Source organism: Entelurus aequoreus, linkage group LG06, assembly GCF_033978785.1.
Source record: "Entelurus aequoreus isolate RoL-2023_Sb linkage group LG06, RoL_Eaeq_v1.1, whole genome shotgun sequence".
Classification (NCBI taxonomy): Eukaryota; Metazoa; Chordata; class Actinopteri; order Syngnathiformes; family Syngnathidae; genus Entelurus; species Entelurus aequoreus.
Genome location: NC_084736.1, coordinates 32,580,517 through 32,600,003, shown reverse-complemented (window position 1 = coordinate 32,600,003; position 19,487 = coordinate 32,580,517). Strand labels below are relative to the sequence as shown.

Here is a 19,487-nt window from a genome sequence, read left to right as displayed (position 1 = left end):
AGCTAACAACACCTAAAGCTAATGCGCGTGCATGTGTTACGTACGTACGTAATTACGTCAAATATGACTTGCCAGAGCGGCTAGGAGACCCCGAGAGTAACGAGCGGTAGAAAATGGATTGATGGATTGGCTAGAAAGGACAGATTTTTAAAAATAATAATAAAAACATTTATAACATTTAATTTAAAAAATATATATTTTCTTTTACTCGGGAATACCCGCGGGCTGTAGTTTGTTTATAACTCACATTCTGTATTGTGTTTTGGAAAAAGGTTGTCATAAGCAATAATTCATAAAAATAAAAAAATACAAAAGAAAACAAATTTTTATGCATATGTAAATGTATTCAGTTCTAAACATTCATTCAATTTCTTCTTTCCTTCATGGATATAAATTTTACCGCTGCTGGTATTTTTTAAAATATATTTTTATTGTAATATTTTCAGAATGTGTTTGTTCTACTTTTGGCCAAAGTAAGACAAAGAAAACAATCTGAAGTCGTTTTTATTTTTTATTTTTAATACCATGATTTTAATAGTCCGGCCCGCGTGTGCACAGATTTTCCTCCATGCGGCCCCTTAGCTAAAATGAGTTTGATACCCCTGACTTAACTGAAACTAAATCAATAAGCACTGCTGACCAAGAATTCTGTGACCGTCCAATCTGTCTCAAGGAGGTATTGGAATAAATTAATAGCTTAAAGTACAAACCCCAAAACCAGTGAAGTTAGCACGTTGTGTAAATGCTAAATAAAAACAGAATACAATGATTTGCAAATCCTTTTCAACTTATATTCAATTGAATAGACTGCAAAGACAAGATATTTAATGTTCACACTGAGAAACTTTGTTATTTTTTGCAAATATTAGCTCATTTGGAATTTGATGCCTGCAACATGTTTCAAAAAAGCTGGCACAAGTGGCAAAAAAGAGTGATAAAGTTGAGGAATGCTCATCAAACACTTATTTGGAACATCCCACAGGTGAACAGGCTAATTGGGAACAGGTGGGTGCCATGATTGGGTATAAAAGCAGCTTCCATGAAATGCTCAGTCATTCACAAACAAGGATGGGGCGAGGGTCACCACTTTGTCAACAAATGCGTGAGCAAATTGTCCAACAGTTTAACAACAACATTTCTCAACCAGCTATTGCAAGGAATTTAGGGATTTCAACATCTACGGCCCGTAATATCATCAAAAGGTACAGAGAATCTGGAGAAATCACTGCACGTAAGCCATGATATTACGGACCTTAGATCCCTCAGGCGGTACTGCATCAAAAAGCGACATCAGTGTGTAAAGGATATCACCACATGGGCTCAGGAACACTTCAGAAAACCACTGTCAGTAACTATAGTTGGTCGCTACATCTGCAAGTGCACGTTAAAAACTCTACTATGCAAAGCCAAAGCCATTTATCAACAACACCCAGAAACGCCGCCGGCTTCGCTGGGCCCGAGCTTATCTAAGATGGACTGATGCAAAGTGGAAAAGTGTTCTGTGGTCTGACGAGTCCACATTTCAAATTGTTTTTGGAAACTGTGGACGTCGTGTCCTCCGGAACAAAGAGAAAAAGAACCATCTGGACTGTTCTAGGCACAAAGTTGAAAAAATATCTTGTCTTTGCAGTCTATTCAATTGAATATAGGTTGAAAAGGATTTGCAAATCATTGTATTCTGTTTTTATTTACAAATTACACAACATGCCAACTTCACTGGTTTTGTAAAACGTGGAATACGGCAAGCTTGTCCTATTTCTCCATATCTATTTTTGTTAGCCACCCAATGATATAAAAACTTGTAATTTAAAGGGGATCTCCATATTAGACAAAGAAATAACTAACTGGCTGACGACACAACACTCTTTTCGAAGAACTCTTCTCAAATTCCTCTTGCCTTGGATGTGTTTGGTGTATTCTCTTTGGCTTCTGGTCTCCATTTAAATGTGAATAAGTGGGAACTAATGGCTGTGAAATGCTGTCTATCTGTACAATTCCAATTAAGGAGAGTATTAATTACCTAGGAATAATTGTTACTAAAAATCAGAGTTCTAGATGGGTTTTGAACTTTACTCCAATTGTAGAAAAAAGCAAGAGAATATTTAACCAATGGCTGCAGAGAGATTTATTCTTAAAAGGCAGAACATTACTTTCCAAAGCAGAAGGTATCTGTAGGCCATACCTCTCAAACTTAAGGCCCTGGGGGCCATATCCAGCCCGACACGTTATTTAACAGCAGGAAATAATGTGCATACTTCATCGTTCTTACTAAATGTTTTCATTGTTTCTATTTTGACAGAAAAACATTACATTAAATGACATATGGTTTAACTTTGATATTATCTGCTCATGCAACAAACATTCAATTGTTATTGGTGTGAATCTTTGGGCACCTCACCATTTGATTCCGATTCTTGGGGTGAGGATTTGATTCATAATCGATTCTCGATTCAAACTGATTTTGGCAAAGTATTATTTGGTATAATAATAACACCTTAACAAAACAGCTTACAGGTTACAAAACCTCCTTTTGGTTGCTGACGTATGACACATACTAAGTAAGCATAGAGATGGCCTAAAAAAAAATTTCATTTAATTCGTCAAAAAAATTAAATACATTTGATTTTTGAAAATTACAAAAAAAATCGGGATTCGAATGTGATGAAAACATTTTTTTAGCACCCCTAATTATTATATAACGTATGATAGTTTGTAAAAATAACAATAAATACTTAAATATCTGCTTGTTACCATGACTTACCATTCCAAAGCAAGTTATCCATCAATTTGTACATACACAAACCAATAATATAATATAATGAGGCGATTATACTTTTATATTCTTACACTCACTGTTACAATCGGCCCTCTGAGGGCAGCCATGACTGCGATGTGGCCCTCCATGAAAACAAGTTCGACACCCCTGATCTAGGCTTACATTTGCAGCTATTTCTTTAGATGTAAACCAAATAATGTGTAAGACTATAGACAAAATACTTGTAGACTTTATTTGGAAAAAACACAATTCATTATATAAAGAAATCTGTTCTAATGAAAAATTACAGTCAGGGTGGTCTAAACTTTCTCGAATTGATGTCCCTCTGCGGTAGCTACGTATGTTAACTGCCGTTGCAGCATTGCGCCACTATAGAGGCGCTATATCGACAGCAGTGCACCAGAAAGATCTGAAGCAACTACCGCAACGGATCGAAGCGTGTTTTTCCCCGCTACTTGGTGCATAACGTTGACCGCCGTAACGAGTGGATTTCTGCCATACGGAGCACAATACGGAGGGATCATTGGACTCCTATAGAACACTCCACACTGTGCTGTGAACATTTTGTCTCAGCTAGTGTTAGCTTCCTTTCCAACCTTTTCTGACTAATTATAATAGATGGATTGGTTGAAGAATTGATTAGAGGTTTGCATAGGATCAGGTGGAGTTTCATGACGGTACAGATCGACTGGTACAAGGTCAACTAAAAGAAAGCGTTACAAGCATGTCGTGTTTGTTTAAAAAAAAAAGTTTCCTCCGTGTCAGAGTAACATTCAGGTTTCCAGCTTTGCAGATATGGCAGGCAAAATCAGCCGCTACTTTTTAAAGCGATCTGGCGAGGAGGAAAGTCAAGAGTCGAGGTGAACCAGAGCAGAGAAATGAACGTAACCGGCAGTTAAAATGTCATCATTCATGGTGGACATTTTTGTCTACAGAGCGCTCGAAAGATGCTTCAAAAACATCTCTGAGTGTCTCAAGCAAAAGTGGCCCCACCACACAAGCTAGGAGCCCATCAAGCGCTTGGGCCACAGATCTGGCCCGCAAACGCCTGGAATTGATAAGTGTCAATAAAGTACTTCATATTTTCTCACTAAATGTAATGGATTTGCTTCATTTTGACAGAAAATATATATGAACTGCTTGAAATTGCATGCCTTTTAAACTTTAATAGTATCCATTATTGCAACCAATATGACAGTATATTATCATACTTTCCAAACATTTTTTTGTCTAAATAAAAATAAATACTTAAATATTTGCTTGACTTGTGATTTTACAGCAAACTACCCATCAAATTAATAAAAATCACAATACATTTTACGGTGTTCTTTACAGCATATTACTGCACATTGAAAAAAAACTATCATTTTTTTTGCGTTAATATTGTGGCGCATGGTCATTTGAGCCAGGAAAAACCCTGAACTCCATTTCTCATCATGTAATTTTCTCATCTTGAAGGCCTAAAATTGTTTTTATTGTGTAACTACAACATTGATAGGATTCCTGTTTCTCTTTCAAACCTCCACAAACAGGTCCTTCTGGCATGGTCTCTTCTCTATAAGCACAATTTCTCACCCACCAATTACTTCATTTGGAACAATAGAGACATATGTTACACAAGTCCTCAACAATTGGTTCAATAATGGTACTACTTTAGTGAGTCAGCTTTTCAATAAGTAAGGTCAATTTTTTAATGACCAAGAATTTTTTCAACCATTTGAAGGTCCCTGTGACTCCCAAACAATTTGCCATTGTCTTTGATGCCATTCCAAGTGTTATGTTGTACAGGGTTATTCATCTCCCCTTGCTGCTGGAACAATTGTCAATTATCTACTTTGTTTTGATCAGAAATAGAACAGAAAAATCCGCAGCTTATTCCAAAATGATTGTGTGTCTGTCTCCTATGTGAATAATGTTGTGAATGACATCTGCTGGGTCAAGACGTGGTCTCTTCCTAACAGGTATTTACTCACCAACAAGGAGATTTCTTTCAAAATCATTAATTGTTATTACCCTGTAAAGACTGTGATGGTTATATACAAGAAGGAAATCGATGTTACCTACACCTTATGTAACAAGCATCCAGAGACTGTTTGCCACCTGTTGTGGACTTGTGATCACTGTGGCGAGGCATCTGTCGTTTCATCTTGGACAATATTCATGACACATTTGTGCTTTGTCTTAAAGATGTACTATTTGGATTTACACAGTATGAGAAAAAACATGAAAATTAATTTTACCTTGGCAACCTCATTATACTATTGGCTAAGTTTTACATTCATTAATGTAAGGTTCTCAATACCCAACATGTTTTTTGTGCCTTTAAAGAGAGTTAGAACTTTACTTTAGAACACTTTCTACCTCTTAACAACCAACTATGATGCCATGCTCCAAATTGAAAATATTTACAGAACTTGTGTGACCCTATAACTAACTATACACATTACTATATATATATATACATATATTTTACATTCTACTACAATTACTTTATTGAATCAACAACACCCTGGCGCTGTATTGTACTGTTTTTGTTGTTCTTGTTCATATGTTTGTTTGTAAATGGTGAACTTTATAAATAAAAGTACCGTATTTTTCGGACTATATGGCGCACTTAAAATCCTTTTTTTCCCTTAAAATTCGACAGTGCGCCTTAAAACCCGGTGCGCCGAATTTACAGAATAATTCTGGTTTTGCTTTTATTTGGTACATGATGAAATGATACGTGTGACCAGTAGATGGCAGTCAAACATAAGTGATATGTGTAGACTGCAATATGATGGCAGTCACACATAAGAGATGCGTGTAGACTGCAACATGACTCAAGTAAACAACACCAACATTTTATATGTTCCATTGAAAATATAGAACATTGCACTTGGCGCTCAAAAATCTATCAAGATGTTTTAGTATGACGTTGGTAAGCTATGAAGCCGCACCGCTTGATGGATTGTACTGTGCTACAACATACGAGTATTATTATGGTGTGTGTGTAAAAGGTAAGACATATTATCTGGCGTTATGTTTCGCAATATTATGCAAAAGCAACTTTTCTTACCTTCTGGTACCTGCTGATCTGTGTTTGGGATCTACACAAGTCCTGAAAAATTGCACGCATCCGCCTTTGTAGTTGGTGTTGACGCCGTAGTCCAGGGGTCGGCAACCCACGGCTCCAGAGCCGCATGCGGCTCTTTGATCACTCTGATGCGGCTCAGCTGCATACTTGCCGACCCCCCCCCCCCCCCCCCCGATTTTTCCGGGAGGTTTCCGGATTTCAGTGCCTCTCCCGGGGCCAACATTCTCCGATTTTCACGCCGACAACAATATTGAGGGCGTGCCGTCCTCTACAACATGTCGTCGTGTCCGCTTTTACACCATGCTATCTGTGTGCCGGCCTGGTCACATGTAATATGCAGCCTCTGTTTACACACGTAAGTGACTGCAAGGCATACTTGGTCAACAGCCATACAGGTTACACTGAGGGTTGTGATATAAACAACTTTAACACTCTTACTAATATGCGCCACACTGTGAACCCACACCAAACAAGAATGACAAACACATTTCGGGAGAACATCCGCACTGTAACACCACATAAACACAACAGAACAAACACCCAGAATCCCATGTATCCCTAACTCTTCCGGGCTATATTATACACCCCCGCTACCACACACCCCCCTTCTCCCCCACAATCCCGCCCACCTCAACCGACGCACGGAGGGGGGTTTGGTGGTAGCGGGGGTGTATAATATAGCCCGGAAGAGTTAGGGATACATGGGATTCTGGGTATTTGTTCTGTTGTGTTTATGTTGTGTTACGGTGCTGATGTTCTCCCGAAATGTGTTTGTCATTCTTGTTTGGTGTAGGTTCACAGTGTGGAGCATATTAGTAAGAGTGTTAAAGTTGTTTAAACAGGCACCCTCACTGTGACCTGTATGGCTGTTGAACAAGTATGCCTTGCAGTCACTTGAGTATGTCTGCAGAAGCCGCATACAACATGTGACTCGGCTGGCAAGCTGTTCGTACAGGTTGTAGAGGGCGCTAAAGGCAGTGCCATCATAGCACGCGCTTATTATTGTTGTTTGGGTGAAAATGAGCAGACATTCGAGAGAATAGTTGCTCTGAAATTCGGGAGTCTTCCGGAAAAATTGGGAGGGTTGGCAAGTGTGATGCTGTCAAGCGGCATTCATATAAAACTCGCGGGCCGCACTAACATTACATTTTCATATTAAGGTGCGGGCCGCGTGTCCGAGAACCCTGGTTTATACATAGCACAAAGCAAAAAAAACAACTTTGTATGCAGTGTTATTTCATTTTAAATTTCAAAACAGTTTTGAGGCTCCCATTGTTTTCTTTATTTTGTAGAACGGGTCAAAATGGCTCTTTGAGTGGTAAAGGTTGCCGACCCCTGCCGTAGTGGATAAGCTTCTTCTTTTTCTCTATCTTCTTGTTATGGGACATTCATCCTCTGCTGTTGCCGTTTCTAATATAAAGTAGTGTAAAGTTCTTACTTATATCTGTCAGTAAACTTGCCATGAAAGCGCTAAAACATACCGGTATAGTGAGATTACATTACTCACCCAAGGAACTTTAGTTATTACAGAATTCCGGTCGGACGGTTTTTCACGGGACACATTTCCGGCGGATGAAAAGATGCTGCTCCATTATTGATTGAAGTAAAGTGTGAATGTCATTAAAACAGTTAGCTCCATCTTTTGACACTTCTTCCACTCCCGTCCTTGCACACTACACCGCTACAACAAAGATGATGGGGAGAAGACGCCGTCGAAGGTGAGCCACGTAAATAAGACCACCCACAAAAAAATGTTGTGTAGAACACAAGGAAGTCTTTTACATTTAGAAAAAAATAAATAATATGACCTCTTTAATGTGCCCTATAATCCGGTGCGCTTTATATATGAAAAAACATCAAAAATAGACCCGCTCATCGGCAGTGCGCCTTATTATCAGGTGCGCCCTATAGTCCGGAAAATACAGTATATATATTTTACATTCTACTATAATTACTTTATTGAATCAACAACACCCTGGCGCTGTATTGTACTGTTTTTGTAGTTGTTTTAATTGTCATTGTTCATATGTTTGTTTGTAAATGTTGAACTTTATAAATAAAGGTACATAAAAAAATAAATAAAAAAAAACACAAAAAAAGATCTCCCTTCCTGGTTCCATGACCCGCCCTATCTTGCCTCTGATTGTCCTGTCTGTAATATTTTGCCCTAATCTTAACCAAAAATGACTCATCATAGTAAACCAGCCAACCAATCATAGATGTTCTTATACGTAAACCAACCAATCATCATTGATGTTACCATATATTTTGTCCCCTGCCTGTGGAGTAGCTTCACAACGTAGCTTCCATTTTTAAGTTCATAATTTTTAATGGAAATCCGTAGTTTTTATCATAAACTGTACTCATTACGGGAAAACCGTAGTTGTTAGCAGGTATGGCAAAGAGACGGATCAAGATTTTAACACATTGTAGGTCGGAAAAAAATGAAGAAAAACGTTAAATCATTTTAAAAATATTTTTACAGATATAAAAAAGATGGATTTCCGACTAAAAGGGGAAAAAAATCACATGGCTGCTAATAAGAAGGTGGCTGATGTGCACGATGCTCCTTTGGGCTGCTGACTAGAAGTTTACCTGACAAAGCGCAAGGAGAGGAGTTAGCCACTTCATGTGGGACTTGAAGGTCTAGTCAACATTTATTCAAAAAGCAGGTCATGTCATCCAAAAGGAGGGTGAGGATATATTTTGGGTTATGAAAGGACATGAAGGTGTGGATCATACATGAAGGTAAGGCAACACACAAAAGAGTGAACTACTCAGTAATGTCAACTAGTTGTGAATGTTTGCACATCCCCTCCCACATACAAGGTCCAGAAGGAGCAGGACTCACGAGGGCGCCCACGTCCACGTCCACGTCCACGTCCACGTCCTGCCAGGAGGAGTGAGGATGCCAGGAGGAGGAGGGTCGCCCTTATTGATTGTAGAGCGAGCGCTGCTCCCAGGGCATGGACTGGATGCTACGTGGTACGGGCGAAGGCTTGAGGGCGGGCGCTCCGTTGGCATGGAGGGAGTGGGCGATGGGGTTGATGGTGGTGAGCGGCCGCTGAGGAGCCAGAGAGAACGTGTCCTGGTGTTTGGGCTGCAGACACCACAGAAGAAGAAGGAGGAGGAGAGGACACGTCAGAGGAGCACATTTCAGGAAGGAAACTTCTTGCAGGACTTGGTGGAATATTCAGGGATGTTCCTATCCATCTGTATCGAACCGATTCAGGGATGTTCCCATCCATCTGTATCGAACCGATTCAGGGATGTTCCCATCCATCTGTATCGAACCGATTCAGGTATGTTCCCATCCATCTGTATGGGACCAATTCAGGGATGTTCCCATCCATCGGTATCGGACCGATTCAGGGCTGTTCCCATCCATTGGTATCGGACCGATTCAGGGACGTTACCATCCATCTGTATGGGACCGATTCAGGGATGTTACCATCCATCGGTATCGGACCGATTCAGAGATGTTCCCATCATCTGTATCGGACCGATTCAGGGATGTTCCCATCCATCTGTATCGGACCGATTCAGGGATGTTCCCATCCATCGGTATCAGACCGATTCAGGGATGTTCCCATCCATCGTATCGGACCAATTCAGGGATGTTCCTATCCTTCGGTATCGGACCAATTCAGGTACGATACACTGTGGGTTCGTCAACGCCTCCAGTAGCTTTATATACAGTCGTGGTCAAAATTGTACATATACTTGTAAAGAACATAATGTCATGGCTGTCTTGAGTTTGCAATCATTTCTACAACTCTTATTTTTTTGTGATAGAGAGATTGGAGCACATACTTGTTGGTCACAAAAAACATTTATGAAGTTTGCTTCTTTTATGAATTTATTATGGGTCTACTGAAAATGTGACCAAATCTGCTGGGTCACAGAACTTTCATCCAGAAGGTCTTATCTTTGTCCATGTGATGTCAGATGAAACAAAAATTGAGCTGTTGGCCACAATACCCAGCAATATGTTTGGACGAGAAAAGGTGAGGCCTTTAATCCCAGGAATACCATCCTACTGTCAAGCATGGTGGTGGTAGTATTATGCTCTGGGCCTGTTTTGCTGCCAATGGAACTGGTGCTTTACAGAGAGTAAATGGGACAATGAAAAAGGAGGATTACCTCCAAATTCTTCAGGATAACCTAAAATCATCAGCCCGGAGGTTGGGTCTTGGGCGCAGTTGGGTGTTCCAACAGGACAATGACCCCAAACACACGTCAAAAGTGGTAAAGGAATGGCTAAATCAGGCTAGAATGAAGGTTTTAGAATGGCCTTCCCAAAGTCCTGACTTAAAACGTGTGGACAATGCTGAAGAAACAAGTCCATGTCAGAAAACCAACACATTTAGCTGAACTGCACCAAATTTGTCAAGAGGAGTGGTCAAAAATTCAACCAGAAGCTGCCAGAAGCTTGTGGATGGCTACCAAAAGCGCCTTATTGCAGTGAAACTTGCCAAGGGACATGTAAGCAAATATTAACATTGCTGTATGTATACTTTTGATCCAGCAGATTTGGTCACATTTTTAGTAGACCCATAATAAAGTCATAAAAGAACCAAACTTCATGAATGTTTTTATTGTGACCAACAAGTATGTGCTCCAATCACTCTATCACAAAAAAAATAAGAGTTGTAGAAATGATTGCAAACTCAAGAAAGCCATGACATTATGTTCTTTACAAGTGTATGTCAACTTTTGACCACGACTGTGTGTGTGTGTGTGTATAAATATATATATATATATTTACACACACACATATATGTATATACATACACATATATATCTATACATACATATATATACACATACATATATATATATATACAGACATACACATACATACATACACATATATATATATACACAGACATACATACATATATACATATATATATATATTTAAAAAAAATATATATATATATATATATATATATATATATATATATATATATATATATATATATATATATATATATATATACACATATATATGTATGAATGTATGTCCATCCATCCATCTTCAACCGCTTATCCGGAATCGGGTTGCAGGGACAACAGCTCCAGCAGAGACCCCCAGACTTCCCTCTCCAGAGCAACATTAGCAACTTCCTCCTGGGGAATCCCGAAGCATTCCTAGGCCAGAGAGGAGATGTAATCCCCCCATCTGGTCCTTGGCCAGTGGGACGTGCAACGAGGACTTCCTAGGGAGACACTCGTGAGGCATCCGCACGAGATGCCCGAACCACCTGATAAAATATAATAGATTTACATGATATATATGATCATGTATAGTAGATTTACATGATATATATAACATATAGTAGATTTACATAATATATATGATAATTAGATTTACATGATGTATATGATAATATATAGTAGATTTACATGATATATATGATAATATATAGTAGCTTTACATGATATATATGATTAAAGTAGCTTTACATGATATGTATGATAATATATAGTAGCTTTACATGATATATATGATAAAATATAGTAGATTTACATGATATATATAATATATAGTAGTTTTACATAACATATAGTAGATTTACATGATATATGATACTTAGTAGCTTTACATGATATGATGATATATAGTAGCTTTACATGATATATATGATAAAATATAGTAGCTTTACATGATATATAAGATAATATATATTAGTTTTACATGATATATATGATAATATATAGTAGTTTTACATGATATATATGATAATATATAGTATATTTACATGATATATGTGACAATGTATAGTAAAATTACATGATATATATGATAATATATAGTAGATTTACATGATATATATGATAATATATAGTAGCTTTACATGATATATATGATAATATATAGTAGCTTTACATGATATATATGATTATAGTAGATTTACATATTTATGGTAATATATAGTAGCTTTACATGATATATATGATCAAATATAGTATATTTACATGATATATATGACAATATATAGTATATTTACATGATATATATGATAATATACAGTATATTTTCATGATATATATATGATAATTAGATTTACATTATATATATGATAAAATAATAGAATTACATGATATATATGATAATATATAGTAGCTTTACATGATATATATGATTAAAGTAGCTTTACATGATATATATGATAATATATAGTAGCTTTACATGATATATATGATAAAACATAGTAGATTTACATGATATATATAATATATAGTAGTTTTACATGATAACATATAGTAGATTTACATGATATACGATACTTAGTAGCTTTACATGATATGATAATATCAGTGGCGTGCTGTGAGGTTAATGTCTGGTGAGGCACGACATGCATCATCACAGTCAAATTTAAAAACATATGAACCTGCAGTGCAGGTGTACCTAATGTTGTGTCCCTGCGGTCGTTCGCGGCTCCTGCAGCGCGAGCATTGTTGTTTTTGCACTTTTTGGCTTCTTGTTAAGTGACTTTTTTTGGGTGGATTCGGTCTTGCACGTGGAGGGTTTGGGTGTGGGCTTTGGTTGGTGTGGCCGCGGTGCTCCCGCCGGGCAGTGCATTCTGCGGCGGAGGTGCTTGGCACCAGGAGGCGGGGTTATGAGACAAGCCTCACACAGCGTGTCTCCGCAGCAGATTTATGATCGCTCAGCACTAAAAATATGTTACACACATACAGTTGTTGACAAAATACACTGTACATTATATACCTCAGCTAACTAAACTATGGAAATGTATAATATAATTCATATAGCAATATGGTCTCACTGCACAACAGGCCAGCAGTTAGCCGAGTCGGGATCCATGGTGAGGCACAAGTGCCTCAACTGGCTGCTGATCACCGCACCGTCTCTTCTCAGTATTTGAACGGCAAATGTGAAAATAAAAATAAAAATAATCTAAAACTGGTGAAGTTAAATGGAAAATAACTTTAGTATAATCACTGGATACATATAACAATTTAATTAATTTTTTTTCTTTTTCTTTTTTTTCTTCTTTCCATGATGGCAGGTGAGGCCGTGCCTCCCCTGCCTCTGGTGACTGCACGCCACTGGATAATATATAGTAGCTTTACATGATATATATGATAAAATATAGTAGCTTTACATGATATATAAGATAATATATATTAGTTTTACATGATAGATATGATAATATATAGTAGTTTTACATGATATATATGATAATATATAGTATATTTACATGATATATGTGACAATGTATAGTATATTTACATGATATATATGATAATATATAGTAGATTTACGTGATATATATGATAATATATAGTAGCTTTACATGATATATATGATTATAGTAGATTTACATATTTATGGTAATATACAGTAGCTTTACATGATATATATGATCAAATATAATATATTTACATGATATATATGGCAATATATAGTATATTTACATGATATATATGATAATATACAGTATATTTTCATGATATATATATGATAATATAGATTTACATGATATATATGATAAAATATAATAGATTTACATGATATATATGATCATGTATAGTAGAATTACATGATATATATGATAACATATACCGTATTTTTTTGACTATAAGTTGCTCCGGACTATACGTAGCACCAGCCGAAAATGCATAATAAAGAAGGAAAAAACATATACGTCGCACTTGAGTATAAGTCGCAATTTTGGGGGAAATTTATTTGATAAAATCCAACACCAAGAATAGACATTTGAAAGGCAATTTAAAATAAATAAAGAATAGTGAACAACAGGCTGAATAAGTGTACGTTATATGATGCATAAATAACCAACTGAGAATGTGCCTGGTATGTTAACGTAACATATTATGGTAAGAGTCATTCAAATAACTATAACATATAGAACATGCTATACGTTTACCAAACTGTCACTCCTAATCACTAAATCCGATGAAATCTTCTTCCTCTGTGTCGCTTCTAAACAACTCTGCCAACTCCAAAGGTATGCGCCGCTTCCTCTTGCCGTTTTCTGCTGCATATTTCACTACTTCCAGCTTGTAATCTGCAGTATATAATTTCCTTTTCGGTGCCATTTTTGTTCAGCTCTTCTCAGTTTTTATAAGTTACCGCCAATGTTGAAATGATACATTTTTATAGCTACGGACATAGTAGCAGGTAGCATCCCATGACCCACAATGCACTTCTGCCATGACGCTCAATGCACTTCTGCCATGACCCGCCTCGCCGAATTTTTATTGGTTGAAGTGTGTGTGACAATTGCTGACGTGTGTGTGACGATTGCTGACATTCGCCTCTTCTCTTACGGGAATGAGATAAATAATATTATTTTATATTTTACGGTAATGTGTTAATAATTTCACACATAAGTTTCTCCGGAGTATAAATCAAACTATGAAAAAAACTGCGATTTATAATCCGAAAAATACGGTAGTAGATTTACATAATATATATGATCATTAGATTTACATGATATATATGATAATATATAGTAGATTTACATGATATAGATGATAATAATTAGTAGGGTACAGTAGGGTAGGGTATATAGCATAGTACGTTTTTATTTTTTTGTCATTGTGTTTGTTTTATGCCCTTTTTGTCAAAGAAAACTTAGTTTTTCTATGGCAAACACCCAAAATATGAAAAAGTTTCCCCAAAATATTACAAAGTGGAATATTTAAATGTAAAGTTTTTTGGGCGATGACAGTTTTAAAGAGAAAAAAACAGCCCTCATGGCAACTTTTGGTTATGAAAGAGTGGTTTTCTTGTTACATTTCACCTCTTTGTTTTTTTAATTTTTCAAATACTAAATTTACAAAGCGGGCCTTTACAGATGTAGCTGGTGCCGCACTTTGGACACATGTGTTGTCCGACATGCCTTGTCACGCAGCACAAGACCCAGACGTGGTCTTGGGAACAAAGGGCTCTACCATCTGCTAACGTTCCTGTCTTTTAGAACGTTTCTCCTGGTGTTAGTAGGCAGACAAGGAGAAAGCTTCTAACGGACGGTTCTCTCCTACCATTGGATTGGCGCTCAGCCTAGTGTATCCCAAGCTCATCTCCTTTACCTCAGGAACCAGGGGCTGGAGAAGAGAGTAGGAGGAAGAGGATGTAGTGCTGGAAGAGGAGATGTGTTTGGAGGAGGAGGAGCTCCTCATGTTTTGCTGGCTGCTCTGGGACGACACAGAGCTAGGACGGACCTGCGGGCACAAAGAGCGTTAGTGGAGACGGCCCCGATCGGTGGAAAAGAGCTGCGGGGAAAGAAACAAACCTGGTATATCCTCCCTACCTGGTGGTCAGGGACAGACTGACTGGCCAGGCCACCACTCTGGCCTCCTTGAGACATGGGAGATACGCAGTGGGAGGGCAGAGCTTCCTGTTGACCGTGTCCTCCGTGCTGCATCATGGACGAAGCATTGTTCTGCTGCTGCTGCTGCTGCTGCTGCTGTCGGCGAGGATTGGCAGCGAAATTTGAACGCCGGCTGGTAGACTGAATGGGGAGTAAACAGACGGAAAATGGACTCATGAGAATAACTCTCAGTATAGTTCAAATGACCTTCAAGTAGCAGCAGAGTGGAAAAACAAGTTGCCTCCATATTGAAACTATTATCATATAATCATATAAAGACAGAGTTTGCTAATAACTAGATGTGATGAAAATAGTACCAATCTCCCATTTTGAGAGATAATCAGGAATCCACCACAAATCCCTCCCCCATCAACATCAATGCTAATCAAGCAGACTTGATGAGAGACAACAAAGACGACTTTGGGACAGAGAGAACGGGTCGTGGTGTTCGGGCTGCCGACACCACAGAAAGAGGAGAGGACACATCAGAGGAGCACATTTCAGGAAGGAAACTTCTTGCATGACTTGGTGGAATATTCAGGGATGTTCTCATCCATCGGTATCCGACCAATTCAGAGATGTTCCCATCCATCGGTATCGGACCAATTCAGGGATGTTCCCATCCATCGGCATCGGACCTATTCAGGGATGTTCCCATCCATCGGCATCGGACCGATTCCGGGATGTTCCCATCCATCGTATCGGACCGATTCAGGGATGTTCCCATCCATCGTATCGGACCGATTCAGGGATGTTCCCATCCATCGGCATCGGACCGATTCCGGGATGTTCCCATCCATCGGCATCGGACCGATTCCGGGATGTTCCCATCCATCGTATCGGACCGATTCAGGGATGTTCCCATCCATCGGCATCGGACCGATTCAGGGATGTTCCCATCTATCGGCATCGGACCGATTCAGGGATATTACCATCCATCGGTATCGGACCAATTCAGGGATGTTACCATCCATCGGCATCGGACCAATTTAGGGATGTTCCCATCCATCGGTATCGGACCAATTCAGGGATGTTCCCATCCATCGGTATCGGACCAATTCAGGGATGTTCCCATCCATCGGTATCAGACCAATTCAAGGATGTTCCCATCCATCGGTATCGGATTAATTCAGGAATGTTCCCATCCATCGGTATCAGACAAATTCAGGGACGTTTCCATCCATCGGTAAAGGACCAATTCAGGGATGTTCTCATCCATCGGTATGGCTTGATGAGACTTGATGAGAGACAACAACGACTACTTTGGGACAAATGATGATCTACAAGTGTGCTAAACAGATTCAGCTTTAGTCAAACACTAAGCATCATGTAGCAGTATTGCTAAGTGCTAAACAAGATATAGAAACGCGATAAAACGTCAGCTTGCTGTACAATGTCTGCTCTCACTGGGATAAAGACTGATGGGATGTCCACATGAAGAAGTAATCATGATGCACACAAAGGGTTAACGAGGAGAAGTCTCCCTGCAGACACTGTCTTCAGTTGTGTGTGTTTGAAAATTTGAATGTCACAGATAAACAACTTCTAGACCAATGGCTAAATCCTCCTAATATCCAGATGAGAGGCATGATTTCTTTGGAGAGCCAAGTGTTTGCTGAGGTTCTACTTGGTGAGAAACGTTTGAGAAGCACTGATCTAGCTTTTAGACCGGCTGATCTGCTATTTTTCTGCTCTGTGCCCCCTCTCCACCACGGTTCGTGTCTGGAGCGATACCAGCTGGGATGATGTGCTAGCAGACCGAGTTGTGAGCCGGGAAGAAGACCACTCCCATGACTATCTGTTGGCTTCTCAATGGATTGTATGGAACACTTTAAAGGATCCGCCTTATAGGCCAAGTATGTTTAACACCCCAGGAACTTGACTTGGCAGACTGTGCTCTCTTCGTTCTAACGTAGGATATTAAAAGAAAATGCAACAAGTATACCCCCTGACATCTAGAAAGGCAGTCCCTATGTCTGTGCTACCTTCTTAAGGTTTTAAGGTTCTTAACATAGGAAATGAAGGAAAATGCAACAATTATACCCTCTGACATCTGGAAGGGCAGTCCCTTCGTCAGACTCCCTTCTCAAGGTTCCTTCTTTTCCCCCAGTTCGGGTCTGGGAAGTTTGTCCTTGGATCAGGGCATGTTATTGTCCGTTTGAGAGGCACTTGTGATTAGAATTATATAAATGCATTTTTGGTTGACTTATCCAAACTGACCCCTTCACAAAGCAAGTCAATTCCGATGAGTTTGCCCATATGTCTTTTCTTTCTGTCAGTGTCAACAGAACAATTCTCTGTTTTTCAAACCCAACCATAGCCTCTTTCAGAAGTGCTCATGAATCTGAGATGTTTCAGACTGCAGTCTGGACGCTCGTGTCACGTTCATCACACCCATTTGTCATCGGAAGGTGACCAACGTCACAGTTCTTTGCTAAACTACACAGTCGTGGTGGACCAATCAGCAGACAACAGACTTCTCAGAAGAGACGTTTAAGTAATAACCCCACAAACATTCCTTACTCTCTTCCTTTTTAGTCCCCTACACAAAATAAGTTTTTTTGAGAAAATTGATCCCTGCGGAACATCCATCCATTTTCTTCCGCTTATCCGAGGTTGGGTCACCGGGCAGCAGCCTAAGCAGGGAAGCCCAGACTTCCCTCTCCCCAGCCACTTTGTCCAGCTCCTCCCGGGGGATCCCGAGGCGTTCCCAGGCCAGGCGGGAGACATAGTCTTCCCAACGTGTCCTGGGTCTTCCCTGTGGCCTCCTACCGGTCGGACGTGCCCTAAACACCTCCCTAGAGAGGCTTTAGGGTGGTATCCTGACCAGATGCCCAAACCACCTCATCTGGCTCCTCTCGATGTGGAGGAGCAGCGGCTTTACTTTGAGCTTCTCCCAGATGACAGAGCTTCTCACCCTATCTCTAAAGAAGAGCCCCGCCACCCGGGGGAGGAAACTCATTTCGTCCGCTTGTACCCGTGATCTTGTCCTTTCGGTCATAACCCAAAGCTCATGAATGACCATAAGTGAGCATGGGAACGTAGATCGACCGGTAAATTGAGAGCTTTGCCTTCCGGCTCAGCTCCTTCTTCACCACAACGGATTGATACAGCGTTCGCATTACTGAAGACGCCGCACGGATCCGCCTGTCGATCTCACGATTCACTCTTTCCTCACTCGTGAACAAGACTCTGAGGTACTTGAACTCCTCCACTTGGGACAAGATCTCTTCCCTAACCCGGCGATGGCAATCCACCCTTTTCCGGAACACTATATTGCATATGGTGTTCGATTTACGGTCCCTAATATCATCAAAAGGTTCAGAGAATCTGGAGAAATCACTGCACGTAAGCGCCAAACCCTTGACTTTCGATCCCTCAGGCGATACTGCATCCAAAAAGCGTAAAGGATATCATCACATGGGCTCAGGAACACTTCAGAAAACCACTGTCAGTAACTACAGTTTGTCGCTACATCTGTAAGTACAAGTTAAAACTCTACTATGCAAAGCCAAAGCCATTTATCAACAACACCCATGTTGCATATGGTGTTCCGCAGGGATCAGTTTTGGGTCCAAAGTTTTTCATTTTATACATTAATGATCTGCGTAATGTCTCAAAATGCTCAAAGTTGGTCTTATTCGCAGATGATACAAATATATTTTTTTCTGACAGTAACTTCAATAGACTTATTGATACAATCACTTCAGAAATGAAGAAAAGGCAATCATGGTTCAAAAGGAACAAATCGTCTCTAAATTTAGGTCCAATAAATATAATTATATTTGGAAATAGGAAGATAAATACACAAATGCAAATCATGATTGAAGGGATGAACATTGAGCGAGTTGAGCAAAGCAAATTCCTCGGTGTAATAATTGATGAAAAATATTAAATGATCAAGAAACATTGGAGTGCTGGCAAAAGCAAGACAAGACCTAGATGGAAAACTATACAATTCCCTCATTATCCTTAAGTTACTGTGCAGCGGTTTGGGGGAAATAATTATAAAACCAACATACATCCCTTAACAATCTTACAAAAACGTAGAATGATCCATAATGTGGGGTTCAAGGAGCACACAAATAGCTTAATTTTAAGGTCAAAACTGTTAAAATGTCTTGATTTAGTGGAATATTTGACAGGGCTTATCATGTTTAAAGCAAAAAGTTATCAATTGCCAGCAAATATTCAAAGTTTGTTCATAGAAAGACGTGGGGCACAACCTCAGAGTACAAATGTTTAACCAACACGTGTACAGGGATATTTC

At 39.2% G+C, this 19,487-nt stretch overlaps 1 protein-coding gene across 5 annotated transcripts in view; it reads right to left on the bottom strand.

Annotated features, from left to right (window-relative positions):
• Window positions 1–7,860: 7,860 nt before the first annotated feature.
• Window positions 7,861–19,487, bottom strand: part of LOC133652139 (zinc finger protein 646-like) — a 36,281-nt gene continuing 24,654 nt past the window's right edge. The window contains exons 5-7 of one of the 5 annotated variants that reach the window (XM_062050553.1): window positions 15,158–15,358; window positions 14,889–15,068; window positions 7,861–8,952 (exon numbers count right to left, since the gene is read on the bottom strand). In XM_062050553.1, coding sequence (XP_061906537.1) covers window positions 8,785–8,952; window positions 14,889–15,068; window positions 15,158–15,358 — 549 coding nt within the window. In that variant the 3' untranslated portion in view covers window positions 7,861–8,784. Of the gene's footprint in view, window positions 8,953–14,888; window positions 15,069–15,139; window positions 15,359–19,487 lie in introns of all 5 variants that reach the window. The other 4 variants (XM_062050552.1, XM_062050556.1, XM_062050555.1 and 1 more) reach the window with 4 other exon arrangements.